This window comes from Alosa sapidissima, chromosome 20, assembly GCF_018492685.1.
Source record: "Alosa sapidissima isolate fAloSap1 chromosome 20, fAloSap1.pri, whole genome shotgun sequence".
Classification (NCBI taxonomy): domain Eukaryota; kingdom Metazoa; phylum Chordata; class Actinopteri; order Clupeiformes; family Clupeidae; genus Alosa; species Alosa sapidissima.
In genome coordinates this window covers 19,213,293-19,233,315 of record NC_055976.1, presented here as the reverse complement: position 1 = coordinate 19,233,315, position 20,023 = coordinate 19,213,293, and the positions used below count along the sequence as shown (strand labels likewise).

The 20,023-nt window shown below is 42.5% G+C and overlaps 1 protein-coding gene across 1 annotated transcript; it reads right to left on the bottom strand.

Moving 5' to 3' along the window:
- Positions 1–3,609: 3,609 nt before the first annotated feature.
- On the bottom strand, positions 3,610–18,248 carry LOC121694228 (aminopeptidase N-like). The gene is made up of 20 exons (XM_042074259.1): positions 17,609–18,248; positions 17,212–17,354; positions 16,138–16,277; positions 15,593–15,719; positions 15,001–15,155; positions 14,646–14,759; positions 14,237–14,377; positions 11,983–12,048; positions 11,764–11,829; positions 11,469–11,644; positions 11,165–11,241; positions 10,812–10,939; positions 10,434–10,489; positions 10,191–10,338; positions 9,866–9,957; positions 8,730–8,840; positions 6,085–6,252; positions 5,683–5,823; positions 5,218–5,299; positions 3,610–4,277 (listed from the first exon to the last, which is right to left on the bottom strand). The coding sequence occupies exons 1-20, from the start codon at positions 18,217–18,219 to the stop codon at positions 4,119–4,121; spliced, it is 2,901 nt and encodes a 966-aa protein (XP_041930193.1). The 5' UTR covers positions 18,220–18,248; the 3' UTR covers positions 3,610–4,118.
- Positions 18,249–20,023: the final 1,775 nt, after the last annotated feature.

Here is a 20,023-nt window from a genome sequence, read left to right as displayed (position 1 = left end):
GCCCTGCGCAGCTCATCCCCACCCCAGGGCAGATGACAGCTCAGTGAGCAGTTTTGCCTGGTATCTCTGCAGCAGTGCCGCTGTGTTGATGGAGCATGCTGCTTGCCCAGCCGCCAGGTAGCCCTTCTCCGCCAGGGCGGCTTGGTGTCTTCCCAGCGGGGTGGGGAGGAGGGGCCTACCAGCCCAGGCGCATAGTGGGTGAAGATGGGGACAGGTAGCCCGCTACAGCATCCTCCACCGGTGGGAAGGAGAGGTATCCACACTCGTTCGCCTGGTCCAGGTGCATGTAGGCTGCGAAGCCCGGGACTGGAGAGCGGGCTGAGAAGGGGTTGGTCCATGATTTCACCAGCTCCCTATGAACCTCCGGGAAGAGGGGAATGGGGCTGGGAGGAGGCACCTTGGGCCCACTGTAGTACTTCCCATCCAACAGCGAGCTCTCTGTGGTGGGTGGAGTGGGGAAGGGAAGGCCTAGCTTGCTAGCCGCCCTCAGGGCTACCACGTGTAGCTGTGTGCCCAAAGTTCTGGAAGACACCGGGGGAGATGTTGCCTGCGGTTCTTCCATGTCAACATCCGGGTCGATGCCTAGCTCCGACACCTCCCCATCGCTGTAGACATCTGGTAGGCTACCCGAATTCAGCCCGAAGTCCAAATCCGGCAACGGCTGGTCGGAGAATTCTGGAGGCAACTCCACTGCAACCTCGTGGCGTGCTGCTCCGAGAGTGCGTGAGGCAGTGGGGGAGGGGGCAGCTCCTGAGGAAGAGGTGTGCTCCGGTCAGCCTCAGGAATCTCTGTAGGCTGATCCTCCGGTGACTCCCTTGCCTCCCTGCGAATCCATTAAGCGAGTTTGTTCGCCCCTGCGAGTGTTAAGGTAGCACAAAAGTCGCAGGGGGAGCCGCCAGATAAAACAATGCACTGTCGGTGCCGGTCCCCCTTATCCCTGCTGTGCCCACACTCAGGGTACAACTGTCTCGACATTCTGAGAAAGAGAAGAAAAGTTTAGTCAACAAATACAAGTCCGGTTCACTTCACCAAGACAGTAAAGCGACCAAAGCAACAGTTCACGTTAGCTACAAACTCAGGCCTGACAGGAACTAGCAAGGTAGGCTAACAGGCTTGCCAGCTAACGTTAACTTCTTTAGTTTGATCCAACTCGTGGCACTCAAAGCCAGTGACCAGCAGAAATCCACTCATCGGCTTAAAGCAACACCAAAGAGTTTTCTGTACCTTAAAATAATGTTTCCAAAATCGTTTCAGTGGTTCATCACCTCGAAACAGGGTGAACGGCACTTCTGCATTCGCTTCACGGCCCTCTATCGGCTATAACCACACTATGTAAGTTTGCCAGATCGGGTAACGGATCTGTAGTTCGATGGAATGAGACATAGGAAACTACACATTTGACTTGCATCTGATGTCGCAATACATCATACTTTCATAAAATCATGCAACATATTTTACCTTGTCTGTGGACATTGTTATTTGCAAAGCCGGTGCTGGATAAACAAATAGTGCGTGCGACAGAGGAAAAGTTCTTTGGTGTTGTTTTAAGTAAGTAAGGCTCACAGAGTCGAATAGGAATAGGCTACTCTCGAATCTGAGAGCAAATCTCGAATTTGAGGATGTGATACGAATAGTGAAAAACTTCAATGGATAACTTCGAAGCGAAGTATAGAAAGAGGCGGAGGCGGCGTCCGTCATGATTTTTTGTAGCCCTGGGGGCGGGCTCAGGGATTAACTGACACCTTCTCAGCCTATTGACTTGCCATAGGTAGTTAGCTTCAATTAACAACCGGATCTCCTTATATGGACAAAGATGGCCGTTTTGGTTCTTTTTTGTAGGTGAACTTCAGAGGTATATTCGATTCGCCCATGTCTCACTTCACCGTTCTGAAGCGAAAACGAGGCAAATGTTGCCATCGCTGTAGCGCTACATTCTATTACACTGTAGGCTACCACGCCCTGTAACGTTACAGTAACGTTGAGGGTTACAATTTGTCAAGGAAGAGAAGAATGGCTTGGACAACAAGCCTTGACTCCTTATCAACATTTGCTATGATGAATGTTGAAAAGTGGACTGATGAGGGGAATCGGATCCCAAGACCAGTGCTTTTAAAAGGATATAGCAATTGGATAAAGGGCTACATCACCGATATTCAAGGTAAGTGAATGATTGGTGTGCTATCTGCTAACGTCAACAGTTTAGCAACGTGAACGCTAACATTAACTTCATAATTGATGTTATTTTGATTTTTCTATGTTTTTTACATGTATGCCTTAAGTATTGTAAAGACACTAAATACTGTAACGTTGGCGCACAATACATTGCGTTGCGAACTCCCACGCAGGGCATGCTGGGATGCGGGAGCGAACATTTGGGGGTTTATGTCTGTATTTCTCCTTAGTTTTGAGTGTAATGTTAGCGTCTTTGTTGTAACATGTTTCCCTTTTAGTTCTCCCTCGTGTGTGATCCTCTTTGTGTGGGGGGCTGCGTCCACCCCTGTATGTGTAGCGTGTGTGCGTGTTCTTTGTCTGTGTCCCTGCTCTCATTCTCAGCTAAGAATTATTTTGATTGGACAACTGTGTGTGACACTATCAAATCGTTACAATACTATGTTTTATATAAGGCAACATGACATTCTATGTTGCAGTATTTGTTGTGACAAGGTTACTATAGCTAAACCAAGCTTTTTTCAGTCAGGAGAGACGAGGCAGGCAGTGTTGTGAGGGCCAAGTCGTTTCGTTCAATGATAGGTGTCAATGATAGATATACAGGTATTTGGGTAGAAGTCAAATAAGTGTTCAAGTTCACGTTCATCAGTGATCAATGCATCATGGAGAATGATTAGGGTAGCCTAATGTTAATGTTATCCAAGAGTTTCAAGGGATTACCAGTTGTAAAGACATCATTATAAATATTTTGGTAGCCATAGCCACATGGGAACATAGGCATAGGCAGGTTCCTGTTGCACCATGTCACCCATTCTCAGAAGTGCTGATATTTCATTTCTGAAGAAAGGGCATGGCAATATGCTCAAGCGCACTCATACCAGTGATGAAAGATTTGAGACTACTTGACAGATCTGGCTGAATTTACTTCTTGAAAAATAATTAATAATACATTTAAAATGAGGAACGTGTTGGGTTAGGGTGGCCATACATCAGGATTTAGGCCTGATAGTCCGGATTTTAAATGCCCTGTCCGGTGCAGCCTCAAGCCGAACACTCATTTGTCCTCCTTTTTGGAGTTGCGTTGGGCTTCTAGAATCTTTGCTCGGACGCAGCAGGCCGCACTTAGATAAAACCGCGGACTGCCTGTCGCAGGAGCTGAGAATGGCAATTTGCACTTTTCCACTTTTCATGCATATGCATTAGGAGGGTCAGTCACAAACACATTAGTGCAGGCATGTCTATGTATTAATAGTTATATAATATAATTAATAGTTATATAGACTGACATCAATCATTATATGGCTGTATGAATAACTGTTTATGAAAATAATGTGGTTATGCTTTGTAATACAGCATTTGGTATGGTTACCAAATCATTTTCTTGATATTTTGTGTGTGCACAATTAAAAAAACAAACAAATAAACACGTTCTGGTCAGTATTAAATCTATACAGTGTTTTATTGATCAAAAAATATAGGTACCAAAAGCACATTTACATCTCTACCAAACCATGTTAAATATATACTTTAGTATCAGATGTGTAAATCTCATAAAGATAACCATTAGCAGGCCACTGCATCATGTCCATAAACCTTCACTGAATGTAAACTTGAACAAATATAAATATCTTACAGATCTCAAAAGTGCTGGTGTCATGGTATATTACAGTTAGGGGTGTCACGATTCTCCAAATCCTCGATTCTACTTTTGAGTTCGAAGTTCGAGATTAAGATATAATTTTGATTGATTTCGATATAAAATCGATTGAAATTATACCCCTAATTATAACCCCTAATTACAGTGTTATCATTTAACATTAAATGATGCAGTGCTTGGCTGCTTCATAAAGCCATTTGTCTAACATCCAACCAATCAACACCGATTAAACTGGTGTTGAGATCTCTCCCAGCCTTTGATGTTGCCGATCTGTACATGTGTTGCTTGTCATTCACGGTTGTCCTGCTGCAGAAGACAACCACTGGTTCACCTTCTTCTTATTCTCCGCTACCCATTTGATGTTGGCTTTCGTCTTCTCTATTGACTGGTCCAGGGCGATGGTGGCCGAGCCGAAGCCAGTCTCAGCGTGTTCTGCCTTGAAGCTGAGCAGCTGTGGTTGGAGGAGAACAAAACAGGGAAGTGACTTGTGATGGCATGTCTGTGGTGCAGAGGAAAGGAAGGACCCCTGAGTATGAAGTCCCCATTACCAACTAATTCAGTTTAAAGATCCAAAATTGTGTTTTCTATTGTTTATTTTGATTTGTGTTCGTTCATCCTCCGCCCATAAAAATAGTTCCTAATCTTAGCCGTGGTGTTTCCCATTGTTTTAGTTGTTCCCATTGATTTAGTGTTATTTAGTATAATTTGTATTTTAGTATATTCTTATCTTCTACTGTCCTTATTGCTTGTTGTGTTTTTTATATTATATACTTTTAATTACTTTTTCTGCTGTTAGTGAATGTTGTGTGTGATGTGTGTATGCTACTGAGACCTTGATTTCCCCTTGGGGATCAATAAAGTATCTATCTATCTATCTATCTATCTATCTATCTATGTGCTTCTGCATACCGTAGGCTAACTTGTATAGCCTATTTAATCGATCGCTGCTCTCTCGATTTCAATTAATGGAATGTTTGCATTGGACAATTCTATACAATATGCGGAATGATTACTAGCTGCAAAACACCAGAGTGGAAATAGATAGATAGATAGATAGATAGATAGATAGATAGATACTTTATTGATCCCTAGGGGAAATTCCAATGTTATACTCATAACACATAAACAACTGCCAACTGCACATGAATGAAGTGATAGTCAAAGGTACAGTATGTCCATTTACAGAACTGTTGGCCATCAATAAACAGAATGCCTTCTCATTTAGGCCACTTAGGTGCTATCTTCACTTGCTTATAGAATTTAACGCCCTAAATTCCAAACCTTCTAGATGACTATGGGTAGTTCTGGACCATCCAGGTCCCTGGCCCTGGAAAAAAATCCTCTTTGACCCCTATACTCTGTTATGGTGGCCTGCAGCTGACATACTGTACCTGGTTGAGCTCAAACTCAGTGGAAAATCTCTCTGTGGCCCCAGTGATCAGCCTGGAGAAGGACAGTCCACCACCTCCATAGCTGAGGAATGAGAGACAAACACACCAAGGTGAACCACAATCAAAACATGAGCAAGCAAGTAAACATCCACTGTAAGGGACATCAAGACTACATTTGTTTTGAGAACTTGCTTTTGCATTTGTTTGAGAAATTGATCTATGGGAGGCTGAATGAAGCTGTGTGTGTTTGTGTGTGTGTGTGTACAGTAGCTGTTTGTGTGTATGTGTACAGTAGGTGTTCGTGTGTGTGTAGGTGTGGGTGTGTGAGTGAGGGGGTTACACTGACTTATCCGTGGGGGCAATACAAGGACCATGTCCTGGCAAACTAAAGGAGCAGACGATAGCGTATTTGAATGCCTCAAGAGCTTGTTCAAGGCCAAGCACTCGATCAGCTCTTCTACTCACTCATTGAAAATGAACTTCCAGTTGGCTCGGATGAAGTCCCAGGCCAGAGGCTGACCAATCACATTGTCAGCAATGTAGATGATGGAGAAAGTAGCGTCCTGTTTGCGCACCATATTAGGGTCCAGAGAGTACTGGAGGTACCTAGACAACCAATCACAATCATTTAGTCACTTCTATCAGTTTCAAAGCAACCAATCAAAATGTTGCTTATCAAAGATGAGGTAAGTCTAATTGTAAATCACACTTAAAATCAACCAAAGTATCTGTAAGAAATCTACAGTATGTTGTCATATAATCAGCCATGCATCTAGTTCCATTTAAGGTCTTCAATAAAACACATTCTCTTTGACACGCACGCACACACACACCACACACACACACACCACACACACACACACACACCTGTTGAGCAGCCATGGCACTTTAGTGCAGGAGAGGGCATAGAGCAGTTTGTCGGCCTCAGCGGCATTGGACGAGTTCTTAAACATCTCCCAGGCGAAGTCCCACTCGTCCACACCTCCGGCAGCAATGCCGTTACAGTACACCGTCTGCTTCAGGTTGGGGTGGATGCTAGAGGAACAAACACACACAAGTAAACAAAGTGTCTGTGCTGCTTCAGGGTGGACTGGATCCTAGATGCACAAACAAACAAGTAAACAAGGCATCTATAAACATCAGCTGCTTCAGGGTGGACTGGATCCTAGATGCACAAACAGACAAGTAAACTAACATCAGCTGCTTTAGGGTGGGCTGGACCCTAGATGCACAAACAAACAAGTAAACAAGGCATCTATAAACATCAGATGGTTTAGGGTGGGCTGGGTTCAAAATGCACAAACAAACAAGTAAACAAAGCATCTGAGTACAGCTGCTGCTTTAGGCCTGGTAAGACACCCGGGTGAATTTTCTGTTGCTTGTTAACGTTGTTAACTCTTAGAGCTGCAGTCATGAATCAACAGAATGTATAAACAATATTGAACATTAGAGATGCACCGATATGGAATTTTAGGGCCGATAACGATAACCGATATTTATTGGTTTGTTGTGGCCGATACCGATACGATAATTTTACAGTAATTTTACCTACCACCAAATGATGGACAGAACCAGAGCCCGTCTACGGAGAGCCTCCCCACTCTATTAATCCCATACAAACCGAATTTGGCTGCAGTTCACCAGAGTTCACCTAGATGGCGATCGCGGGCGAGCCCAAAATACATGGGGTCCTATGGAGCTACATGGCTACATTTATTGTTTTCACCTATTTAACAACTGAAACCCTCAGAATTTATTTTATTTTTCGCAAAATGGATATGGATTATCAATCAAAAGTGAAATAATACGGGAGTCATGTCCTTTCGTTTTCTTACAGGTTGGGTCGTTGTTGCCCATAACACGCTAGCATTGATGCTATGCTATGCTATGATCATGCTAATGAATGACGTCATTGACACGTTTGAAAGGCTTTTTAGAACAATTAAGTGACTTTAAAAAATATAATACTCAACCAAGTGTATTGTCTTTGCCTCCTCTTTCTAATACAATATTCAAATTACTTGAAAAAAAATTATATCCCGAGAAAAGTGGATTTTGAGGGGTACAGCTCCATAGACCTCCATTCATTCTGGACTCGCCCGCGAGCGCCCCTAGATGCAGTACCACACCGGAAGAGTTCCGAGAGTGAAGGTTCTCCCCTTATTAGACATTCTCTGACAGAACTCATAGTCCTCAATAGTACGGCAGTCAACAACATAACAGTAGCCTAGCCCTAAAGTATGTGTGGCTCCATTAAGTGAACCTGACGTCAGTGAATTGCGAGTGAGTGGCTAGAGAGTTTGAATGTTTTAATTTAGGACTAAACGCTCATAAACGGCTCAGCTTGGAATAAGCTACAGTATAGCGACCAAATCAGAGTTTGTGAGGGAAACTTAGGTTTAGCTTCAACTGCGGGTCACTGAATAAAGCTGCAACTCCTCAGACTGTATCTTATGTCCGTCCACTCTGTTGCGCACAACCTGCCGCAGCAGAAATGAAAGGCGTTAGCCCCAAAGGTTTTAATAACTTATTATGATGACCTGCCTGGAACTGAAGCACGAATGGTTAGCATATTTCTAGGTAATAATACAAAACCCAACCTAAAGTAATGCAAATATAATACTAAAACACAACTTAGAACTAGGCCTACTTATGTACTCGTCCCACTAACGAGTTTGTTTATTTGTTTACCCGACCAGTGCGGTAAAGTGCAAACACACCAGCACAAGACGGCTCTAGATGGGGCTGAGCTCCGCTCTGTTAAGGTTAAATGGCGGATCATTCACGAGAGGATTTTGAGATGCACAGATTCCCAAATGAACGCATATCCACAGATTTTGTTAGAGTGGTGAAATACATTCACACCGCTGACATTATATTGAGGAAAAAGTATAGCCAACCAAGCTCAAGTAGGCTAGCTCAGTGTAGCCAGACGGACCTTACGTAGGCCTAAATTAGGACTTTAAAAAATATCGGCTCAAATTATCGGCCAGAATTCTGTTATCGGACCGGTAATAATATTTTAATTTTTTCACTTATCGGCTAATAATATATCGGCCGCCGATATATCGTGCATCCCTATTGAACATGTACTGTAAATAGTCTTAATGTAGCTAGAGTAAGTGTTTCAAATGCTTTTGCCTGACGATATCCTGTGAGCCTAAACTCACAGTGTAGTGTAGCCTACTGTATGTTCACACTCATTTTAGATGCCATTATTTTCATTTTCCCGAGATACAAAAGCACAGTAGCCTATACTGGTTAAATGTATGATTTAAGCACCTGCTTGATAACCCTAGTGGAATGTTCACAAAGGCTGTTTTGTTGGTGATGGGGTTGTTTTTGCCCAAAAAAGTTGCTTTGATGATTGTTTTGTTTTTGATGGTAAATAGGCTTAGTTGTTGATTGGCCGCTGTGTGAAATCCCCTACCTATGGCACTAGGAGTTTAACCCCTCTCCTATGTCTATCTGAAATCGGTACAGGGTTCACATTGAACATCAACCTCACTCACAAGTAGTTTTTGGGGTCTTTCATCCACTCCTTGAACCAGGCGAGGGTTAGATCAGAGCAGCCCTCCACTCCAACTTTACAGGCTAGAGAGATGGCAATCACCTGGTTGTACCTGTCAAATGCATAAATGCACAGTTATGAATACAAATGATATTGTTAGGCCATCCACTTTGCGTTGTCCCTACAGGGCCCCTTAGTAGTTCTAAAATCACACAGCACATTATTTCATCAGGAAGCTTCTCCAACACACATCCCCAACATACTTACAGCACACTGCCCCCCCCCCCCCCCCCCCCAATACACAGCACATTGTCTCATGAGGAAGCTTCTCCAACACACATATTGCACACTGCCCTCTCCCCACATACACAGCACACTATCCCATCTCCCCTGTCATCCCCCCAACACACACACCAAGACCCCTGGCAGTTGGGTTAGCCCCTTGAGCCGTGGATCTGCCCAAGGTTTCTTCCTTGGTAAGGGAGTTTTTCCTTGCCCCTGTTGCTCTTGGGTGCTCCTTGTTGGTGCCCCCCACCCAATCCCAATCCTCCCCCACCTTTTTTTATGCAGCCCTTGCCACTTAATCTACTAAACCCCTCTTCTACTGCACTTTTTACCCCCCCCCCCCCCATTAATGCACAAATAGGCTGACACCAGACATAATTTCACTGCATTTCTTACTTCCAGTAACTATATGCATGTGACAATAAACTTCCTTGTATCCTTGTATCCTTGTATCACTGGAACATGTAACAATAACAGTAACATTATAAGTTTGATAACATCTCAGGGCAAGTCTCAACACTTTATTTGACAGTATCGACATAAGAGTGACATGACACTGTCATGACGCATTAACCCTAATCCCAACCCTAACTTGGGTCACTTAGTAACAGAAGCGTTACTGTATGTCATAAACGTTTATGACTTGTTTATGACACGTTCATGACAGTGTCATGTCACTCTTACTGTATGTCGATACTGTCAAATAAAGTGTAACCAAATATTATGAATGAATAATTGGGGTATCGACAAAAAATGGGCATCAGGCAGGACCCTTTTTGTAGCAGTGGATATAAAGTAAACAGCATTCAATGTTCTGTGCTCATCTTGAAATAAAACAAAGAAACTGCTTACTGATCAGAGTGTCCAGTGGGGATGCTTGTCCAGTCTGCAGTAATGTTCTTAAAGTGTTCAAAAAGGGGTGTCACTTGTTTTTTCAGATATTTCTGAAAGATGTAGAGGACATTAATAATGTTTAGTCACTTTGTAATAACATGGCTTGTCACTTTGACTTAAATCACCAACTCTTCATCTGATAAGACAAGATAGCAATCTGTTAAGACAGTAGTAGTAATATTAGTAGTAGATAACAGTCTATTAAGTTTTCAGGTCAATTCCACAGAAAAACATAATTTTAAAATCCCTTGACAAACACTAGTTAGTGTCTCCAAACACTAACCTGCATGACCCCGTACACCTCTGTGCGATCAAACATAAGGAAATAGTAATCCAGACTGCGCACAGTGGCCTGCCACGGCAAGTACTCTGTCTCCTTGGACAGGTACTCAGTGGTCCTCAGAGCCAGGACAGTGTCCACAATCTTAGCCCTAAAAGATACAGCACAGTTGGATAATTATTGAAGTTGTTGGTTTGCATTTATGTTGCAGAAAATTAGGCAATAAGAGAGAAGAATGTAGACTACCTGGCAAGATTGAATGCATCATCCACAATTTGTGCCCTGTTGATTACTGGAATAACCTGCATAGGACACCAGCAGTGTGTTAATGCAATACAAACAGCGACACCCACAGAGTACTTCAGTGTCATGGACAACATACACACGCTTACAGGGAGTCTGATGAAATGCAGATGCAGATGAAATATCATAAACTGACCAAATAAATCCATTTTGCATGCTCATATACGTAAACCAGTGCACAGTGATTAGAAATATATAAATATATAAATATTTAGATGTTTATATACAGTACATCTACAACACAAATACTATTATATATACTGTATATACTTTATATAGTATTTATGTGTTGCTCGGTAAACTATAAAACTTTGCTTGTACCCTAGGGTTGGTGTTTAGTTGAGTCAGAAGGCGTTCCCAGTTTGGCAGGTCATAGTTGACCCTGTAGAATCCAGTAACATTGAGGTTTGCAAGGACCCACTCAGTGGTCTTCATTGGTGCATAATCAGCTGCAATTGTGTGAAGTCAATCATTTTATACTGTAGGCTACAGTTTTATAGTATCCATCATATTTGGAATGATAATTAAAGTTGAATGTTATTCGATGAGTAAAAATATTGTGTACATGAATCACATGAACATAAGGACAATGAAAACACAACTAATGTAAATGCACACATGTATTACAAACATAGCAAAAGATTATTTGAAAGCATATATAACAATTAATGTACTTGTCTTGGTGGTAAGCCATTTAGGATCCTGTTGAACTCCATTCTTTGTCCATGTTATGGGCACAAACCACTCATAGCTGAAATAAAAATAAATAAATAAAAAAGTTTGATTTCAGGAAGTCCCCTGGAGCAACATATTAAACAACGGTGACTCCATACCTAGACTTTATAATATGCCGGATGAAATCTTGCTGTATTTTTAGTTTAAAGTTTACTGTTTCATTGTGTTCGTTGTGTGAAATGAGTCTGTGTCAGAATCTGTGTCAGGTTGACACCTGATGTGTCATGGGATCAGTAATCTTACTTGTAAATGGACGGTCTGTCAACCACTGACTCAGGGTCAGTCAGGAAGTGCTTCTGGCTGATGGTCCCTGTTGAGGTATCTATAGTGACGACAGGGAAGCCCATCTGGAGGATCCAACGGTTCATGATCTCTTCGATGGTGTACGGGAGTTGCACAAGCGGAGTCTGTTCCACCGCCTTGGGAATGAACAAAATAGGAATCAGTGATAGAAACTACTCCAGACACCTTTGGTGTACCTTTTACATAAAAATGACAAACATCAACATAAAGCCAGAGCATGTGCATGTTAGCTTACGGCTTGTAGATGCTTCCAGAGGTCTGTGTACACTGTGTTGCTATACTTGAACTCATTCAAGTAAGTCTGTGGGGCGAGAGTTTCAAATTCTTAATTGAAGTAGCGTTTAACACATTTTGTGCAATGGTTAAATCATCAAAATACTTGTTACAAAACACTAGGGTTGTATCAGTGAAATGTTCAGATTTGATTAGAAAGAGGACTTCGCTCCAGACTTACACTGAGACCCTTAGAAAAGACAGCCTCCGTCAGAAACTCAGACAGCATCCTCAACACTGACGCACCCTGACACGTAGACACACACACACACACAAACAGAGAGAGCACAGAGAGAGAGAAAGAAAGTTAATCTTGGATACATATCTATTTGCCATATATCCAAACATTCTCTATGTAAACCTTGTGTTTACATGTTTAAAATGCTTTTGCAATGCAATACAACAATATTTATCATGCTAATAAAGCACACTCGAATTGAATTGAATTGAAAGTGAGAGAGAGAGAGAGAGAGAGACAGAGAGGGATTATACCCACCCAGCCATAGCATAAACAAAAGCAGAACAACAAAAGCAGTCTCACAGCTTCTCTATTTCTTCTTTACCACTTGTAGCCACTTTTAAGACGCATGTAAGTGTGCAAGGGTAGGGGGGGGGGGTACAGTCGGCTTTCAGTAACTATAACCCAATAGCTCAGAAAACAGAAGTGGGTGGGTGTGTCTGGTAGCCTGGCCGTTACCATCCTACTTCCGCCCAAAATTTGATTTTGGTCTCGCACGTAGTCTGGCCCAACCCACATCATATGGCTCGTGTGTAGCCGAGCCATTCAGCAAACAGTTGAGTGATAACGCAGAACTCGCCTGCCAAGTTGCTTGTAGTCCAGCGAAGCTTGTAGTTCAACAGCATAGCAACAATGGCGACGGAGGAAGAGACGCTAGAAGCTATCCGCGAAGTTGTCTCAACTCTCAAGAGCATCACGCAATTAAAGCAAGAACAAGAGGCTTGTCTTGTCAATTTTATAAAAGGCAAGGACGTTGTAGCTCTCCTTCCAACTGGCTTTGGGAAAAGTTTGATTTATCAGATGGTCCCGTTAGTAATGGAGAGACTGGGGAGACCGAATGCTGTGTGTGTGTGTGTGTGTGTGTGTGTGTGTGTGGTAGGTGTAAGAGCCTGAACTCTGGTGCACAGCATACGTCATTACCAAACGTTGCTGATTGGTTAAGGGAACTTGAATGATTTTAAACCTCAAAATAAGCATCCGCCCATTACGGAGACAGATTCCTATTACATTGTGCCAGACTGTATGACAAAGAGAAATGTAGTCACAGGCGGTAAGGACCAGGCTATGTGTCTGGTGCCTCCACAGAGAAATCGGACCAGACGCACGCACCCAGCTGTGGAGATGTGTGGTGGGTAGGAGAGTTCTGCTTTTAAGGTAAAGCGAAGGCAAATCCTCCGCGTCCAATACGGTCTCACATTTCATTTATGTTTTCTGAGCTATACAGCAGTGTCTCCAGTGTGAGACTGGTGACACTTCAGTTAAGGGAACACAACTGGTAAGCGGACGCTAACTGGTAAGCGTAAGATTTAGCGGACGCTAAGACTTAGCAGACGCTAGCCAAAGCCTGTACTCTCGAGGTAACATTTTAGTTTAGGAATGTTGATTTAATGTTAGGCATTAATACCATGAGTGCTCAATAAGGTCTGCATTAAGTATAATGGTACATGTAATAAGTCATTAATAATTAGACTAGGAATTTCCTATTCCTAGTCAATAGATCATTTATTATTGGTAATGCCTTAGCAACTGGTCTTGATCAAAGGTTACTGGTACATAGTATGAATGAAAATAGGGAATTTATACACTCCTAATACACAGTTTATTATGTTACTTCTAGTGACAGAATAGTAACATATTAAGACAATGTATTTGAAAGCTATAAAGTATAAAGCTCGTAAAACTGAGACCAGAGGCCAAGAAAGAACAGAAAGAATAGCTGCTGTGCTTTATGTGATGCAGTCAGTATGGTGTCAGTGGTCTATTACTGTAGCTGATGTAGCCATAGCCGTCCTTACTGTAGCTGATTTAGTCAGTAGCCTACCTTACTCTAGGTGATTTAGTCAGTAGCCTACCTTACTGTAGGTGATTTAGTCAGTAGCCTACCTTACTCTAGGTGATTTAGTCAGTAGCCTACCTTACTGTAGGTGATTTAGTCAGTAGCCTACCTTACTCTAGGTGATTTAGTCAGTAGCCTACCTTACTCTAGGTGATTTAGTCAGTGGCCTACCTTACTGTAGGTGATTTAGTCAGTAGCCTACCTTACAGTAGATGATTTAGCAAATGTAGCCATAGTCATCCTTACTATAGGTTATTTAGTCAGTAGCCTACCTTATAGGTGATTTAGCTGATGTAGCCATAGCCTACCTTACTGATTTAGTCAGTAGCCTTACTGTAGGTGATTTAGTCAGTGGCCTACCTTACTGTAGGTGATGGAGTCAAAGAGTTCGCTGATTTGGGCTGGCGTGTTGATCTCTTTCTCAGAGTAGGAGAGAGGGTGGGAGGAGGCCAGAGCATCCACGCCAAACACCCCATGGACAGTCAACACAAACAGGTCTCTCTGCAGAGTAGAAACATAGTAATGGAATATGGGGATGATAAATCTGTCACTAACAGAATTCAATATGATTATGTCTTTTTTATAGAGGGTAAAACTAACAGTTTTCTCTGACAGTTTACTTGAAAATAACTAACCAATGGACTTGTTTTAACGAACACCATTACAGAAACTCAGTTCACTGTAATAGCTGTTTCAAGTGTCTATTTTAGTTTTCTAGATGTGAATGCAATAAGTGTGATTAAACATATTGATAACCACAAAGACGTACAACTTTCCAATCTGGCTCAGCCTTGTCAGCTCCCAGAAAGGAGACGTAGGTGGCAAAGCCTTCGTTCAGCCACAGGTCATTCCACCATTTCATTGTAACCAGGTTCCCAAACCACTGCAGACATATGATGTAAACATACACAGTCATTCATATTAACGCAAGTCTGTGAAATGTGTTTCAGCTGCACACAGAGCTGCTGATAAGATTAGATTAATCAGAAGAAAAAAAAAACAAGAAACATCCTAACAACGTAAGACTACTGTCCAGACCATTGTGGTTAAACTTCTGTGTCTGGAATGAGCAAAGTGACAAATAATAATGACGTCCCCCTCCTTGCCGCCTCAGTCATTCTTACCATATGAGCCAGCTCATGGGCTATGACTGTAGCCACCCACTCCTTGTCATCGTTGGAGGACATCTTGGGGTCATACAGAAGGGCTGTCTCTCTGTAGGTGATCAGTCCCCAGTTCTCCATGGCCCCTGCACTGAAATCAGGAAGAGCGATCTGATCTTTGAGGTGGGAGAAGGAGAGAGAATGAGACCAGGAGAGTCAGGACAGTATAACGTGAAAGAGAGCTTGAGAGAGAGATGGGAATATGTTTAGTGACTTTTACATAGTTTCTCTGTTTTTGTAGTATGGTCAGTGGTTCCTGGTGGCAGAGGCATTTAGTCAGTGAGCTGTGTCTCTCTTCTTCTCTGATACATTGGACAACTGAGGTTACAGAAAGTGACCATACGTACAACTTTTTGACCTTTTTCAGCAAACATCACCTCTCTAAGCTCCTCTGTTTCAGCTCTAGTTACCTCACCAGCATCCAGGGAACACCTTCAGCTGGTGTGACCAGTGAACATTCTGAAGAATGTCATGGAATTTTAGAACCTTATAGAATTTCTTGTTAAAAGGTTCCAAAGTCCTGTGGGGTTGGAACATTTTCTGAACCTCTCACCTGATTTCTTCAGTGGATAGGTAGCATTGTAGTATCTCACAAAGAAGTCCAGGATGGGGCCTGTCTTGTTCAGGGCATAGTCTCCCTGGCCCTCAGCAATGGCCTGTGGACGAGCCCAGATGCGGATCTGCGAGTGGAAAAGTGTTATGCTAATTACTGTTAATTACATGTAGGCTACTGTTTTTTACAATTTTTTAGTTACATTTTTTTTAATGCATTTGATCTGGCAGGGAATGATCTTGATATCTTGAAAATGATCCAAAGTTTGAACTAATGCTAAAATGTCAATGTATTTAGTATTTTTTTGACACTTTTAGCTACATCTCTTGGTAAGCCCATGTTCACAGTCTACCAGAGCTTAGTCTAATATGACTTTCTTTGTCAGGAAGGAAGGCATGACTGGATGAATGCAATGCCTCAGGTTATAAAACTGCAGTACACAGACAAGCTGGTAGGTGGAAGCATTTAGCCACTTTGGAGCCTGGAGTGTCATTTGACATCATTAACCCCAAGAGGGCAGAGGGAGATAGGGAAAAGGACATTACCAAGACTTCTGCTGCTGCTGGAGTCCTGATGAAGTCAAATTCACAAACAACAAAGGCCAGCAGGTAGGTGGACATTATCGGCGTCGGTTCAAATGTGGTTACAGACACCTCCACTTCTTCCATTGTTGTGTTGACAGTAGCTAATGAACAACAACAACAACAACAACAACAACAACAACAACAACAACAACAACAACGTTACATTTATAGCATGAAAGTGGACAACACATAGAGACACAGTGAAGAAATGTCCTGTAGTTTCAAACAACAGCTCTTTATGTGGTTTTGTTTAAGGCCAAAATGTCATGTGACAGCTGAGTGATTCATATTGCAGCTCAGTGAAGACAAATCTGCTCAGATATGGATACATTGTATCAAATATAAAATGTGGACTGATATATTTTCGTCCACTGTACTTTAAACTGCATTAAGCAACACAGCTACCATAAACATGCACAAGCTATCGCTGGATCTTTCACTGGTTCAGTAATCTCTAACTACCATTGACCATTTCAACATGGTCAAGGTAACACCAGAGCAACAGATAAGGTGACTCCTGCCCTGAGGTCTTTTCAGTGCACGTTCAATATGGACCCTTTCAGGAGAGTTCCATTATCAACATCATAGTTGGCCCCACAAGGCTTCCGTTTTAACATTCCATATGTTATCTTAATGCAGAGGAAGTAGATTGGGGCCCAAATAGAACGTTCAAGCATTGTTTTTGTTTTTATTGTTGAAAGGGTCCATAAGCAAAGTAGTGATGAGTATGAGTAGCTACAGTATACCTGGTGGGAGTTGATCAAGAAATAACCTTGGTTAACGCAGATTTATCAAAGATATTCATTTAATTTATTTGAATGTCTCTTATTGGCATGACATGTGTAGAGTACTAACATAGAGCAACATAGAGCTATGCAAGGGCATTGTCACAAAAAATAATTCTGGGGTGCATCAAGCTTCATGCGAACATGAGATGATTTCTGGTCTGTTGTTGCCATTCATTTTTCAAATTCTTTTAGGTTTAAGACTTGTTATTGATTGAATTACCATAAAGCTGTGGCTTGACAAACTCACCAATCTCCATGCCGTTGAAGAGGGCTACAGTTTTGCGATCGTGGATGAGAGTCATGTAAAAGATAGCTTTCAAGGCCGGCTCGTCAAAGCAGGGAAAGGCTTTCCTAGCATCAGTCGGTTGCATCTGAGTTGTGGCAATAACTCTGAAACATTCATTTTATTTCAGTTTGTATCAGTTTTGAGACACACGTTATCTAGAGCAACTGCAGCTCTTTCTCACTTGTGATTCAAACTGGAGAATTTATTTTCACTTTACCACTGTCATTCCATAAAAGATGATTTTGGTCTTTTAAGATCCAGATTTATATGTACTTTTTTTTACTAATTGTTGGCCCCTCGGCATTATATCTGTTCAATAACTCGGTATACCTCAAAATACCAATGCAATTTTACTTACTTCAACTCTGTTCCCTCATAGTATTCACTCCTGTAAAATCCTCCCAGGTCATCAGCAAGTTCACCAGTGAAGCTGGTGTAGAGTTGGTAAGACTTTCCTGGCTCTAGTTTGCTGTTGAGCTGGACGACCAGGTACTCTGTTGTCTCCTGGAGCCATGTGGTCTTGATAGTTGGTGCAACTGCACCACCAAGTCCAGTCAGAGTTGCGTGATGCCCGCTGGACTTGGTCAAGTTGAGTTTGTTGGAGTGAATGAGGATCAGGTCTGTCTCCTTCACGCACTCAAAGTCCACAGTAGAGTGTCCAGTGAAGATGTACAAGCCATCTGCATTCTTTGTCAAGTGAGGCCACAGGGTGATGTTGTATTCGTATGGCTTAAGAGTGTCTGGTAGCCGGTACTGGTCCCAGAGCTCGTTAGACGGTGTCGGCGTGGTGGTGGAAGCGGGCGTGGTGGTGGAAGCGGGCGTGGTGGTGGCCTCCACTGTTGGCTCAGCGTTCTTAGCCAACTCCTGGGAGTAGACCACAGCGAGGCCAATGATGGATGCAACAGACGCAGCCCCCAGTACGATCCCCACCACCACCACCGTCTGACTGAATTGGAACACCTTCCCCATGGCTGTCAGAAGTGGGAGTGAACCGGACCGCAAGCAACTCTGGGTCTTTTGTACCTTTTTTTTCGCCCCCCCCCCCCCCTTTTTTTTGTTTTCCCAGCAGCCATTGTGGTTAATTTTTGACAATGTTTCCCAGGATTAGCTCAGCCTCGTGTGTCTTCTTGGCCATGGAAAACAACAGATAAGGGACTGCTGAGTACTCTGTATCTATCTGTATATCTGTCTACGTCACGGGCTGCCCACGGGAACCTAAGGTTCAGGGATAGCCACAGGAATGAGTGTGTTCATATAGATGCTGGATAAGAGCTTGTGGAGTAATCTTTATCTCACAAACCTGCCGCAGAAAACAGACGGCGGTTGAACACACCTGTAACATAACCCTGATGTAATTTTAGGCTGCAAGTTTAATTTTGTAATCTTCTTTGTTTGGGGCCACACTGTATATAATGTGTTAATACTGTATATATCAATATCCACTGAATATCATATTACAGTACCCTGGAAACTCCAGAGTTCTCGCAAGAGCACAATTTGAATGGTCTCTGCGAGAAACTCTGGCAATAATGATGCACGTTACTTTTGCCACTTGTATCACGGGGGAGCCAATCACATTGGTGTATCTGATATACAGTAGGCGGGCCAGAGGCGAGCTAAACAGGTGACAGTCGTATTGTTATCCAATTGCGTTGAAGTCCGGAATCAGTCAGTAAACATTGGTCGTATTGTGTTATCCAATTGCGTGCAGTGAGATTTTCAAATGCACGCTTGGTGTTGCCCCTCGAGTTGGGCCATTACATTATTTGTGGCTAGAACCTTAATCTTTCTAGATTACCAGGGTCTGGAATCTTCAGGCTAATATTACAGTATGAGGCAGAGTGAAACTTCTGAGGGAAAGGGTAAAAATTGAATAACACACAAGTAGACAAGACTAATATATTCTTAACATCAGAAGATCTTAGTCAGGCAAAAACTGAAAACACTGGATCTACTTAACTGAAGTGAAAATATGGAACGTGCCCATTAAGACCGAACGAGAGGCCACTATATTATGGACTGATCATCTCTGTCTCACCACACACAGACACACACATACACCATGTTTTTGGAAAAAAACAAAGTTCATCACAAAAACAGATCCACCAAGGTTGCACTAAAATAGGTTGAATGCATACCTGCCATACCCTTGTTTATCATAATAATAATAATAATAAAGCTTTATTTGTATAGCACCTTTCATACACAGAATGCAGCTCAAAGTGCTTTAAATTTGAAGCATGTAACACACTAATAGTCAGTCAGTCATTATCAATCACTTTTCTTTGCTGTTTATGATATACTCAGCAACATATCAAAAATATAGAAAATGACGTCATAAGACTGGCAGCCCTAACCCTCTTACCCCCCACAAGCACGCCATATGGCAACTGTGGCAAGGAAAAACTCCCATATTCCAGGAAGAAACCTTGAGCAGAACCTGACTTAATAGGGGGAGCCCATCTGCTTCATCAAAGATCATCAAAGATCTGCATGTTTTCCATTGTTATTCTTTCCAGTAATCTGTTTGTTTTCTAAACAATGAGACATTTTGCACCAATTCCTGTCTACTCATACCCTGGAAATCCAGAGTTCTCGCGAGAGCACAATGGAATTGTCTCTGCGAGACACTCTGGCAAAGAGCAATGATGCACATTACTTTTACCCCAACATTCCAGGGAACCAGCTAAACTGATTAAGACAGCGCTGCAACGTTGGAGGACAGTAGGCTACACATTGGTCGTAGTGTTATCCGATTGCGTCGAAGTCCGAA

Bases quoted from the DNA above. Each gene is read 5' to 3' on its own strand.
- LOC121694228 (XM_042074259.1), bottom strand. From the start codon at position 18,219: ATGGGGAAGGTGTTCCAATTCAGTCAGACGGTGGTGGTGGTGGGGATC. The intron at 5,300-5,682 runs GTGAGTAGAAGA...CTCATTCCTCAG, and splicing joins TGGAAGTTCATTTTCAATGA to CTATGGAGGTGGTGGACTGT. The intron at 4,278-5,217 runs GTACAGTATGTC...CTCCAACCACAG, and splicing joins CTGAGTTTGAGCTCAACCAG to CTGCTCAGCTTCAAGGCAGA.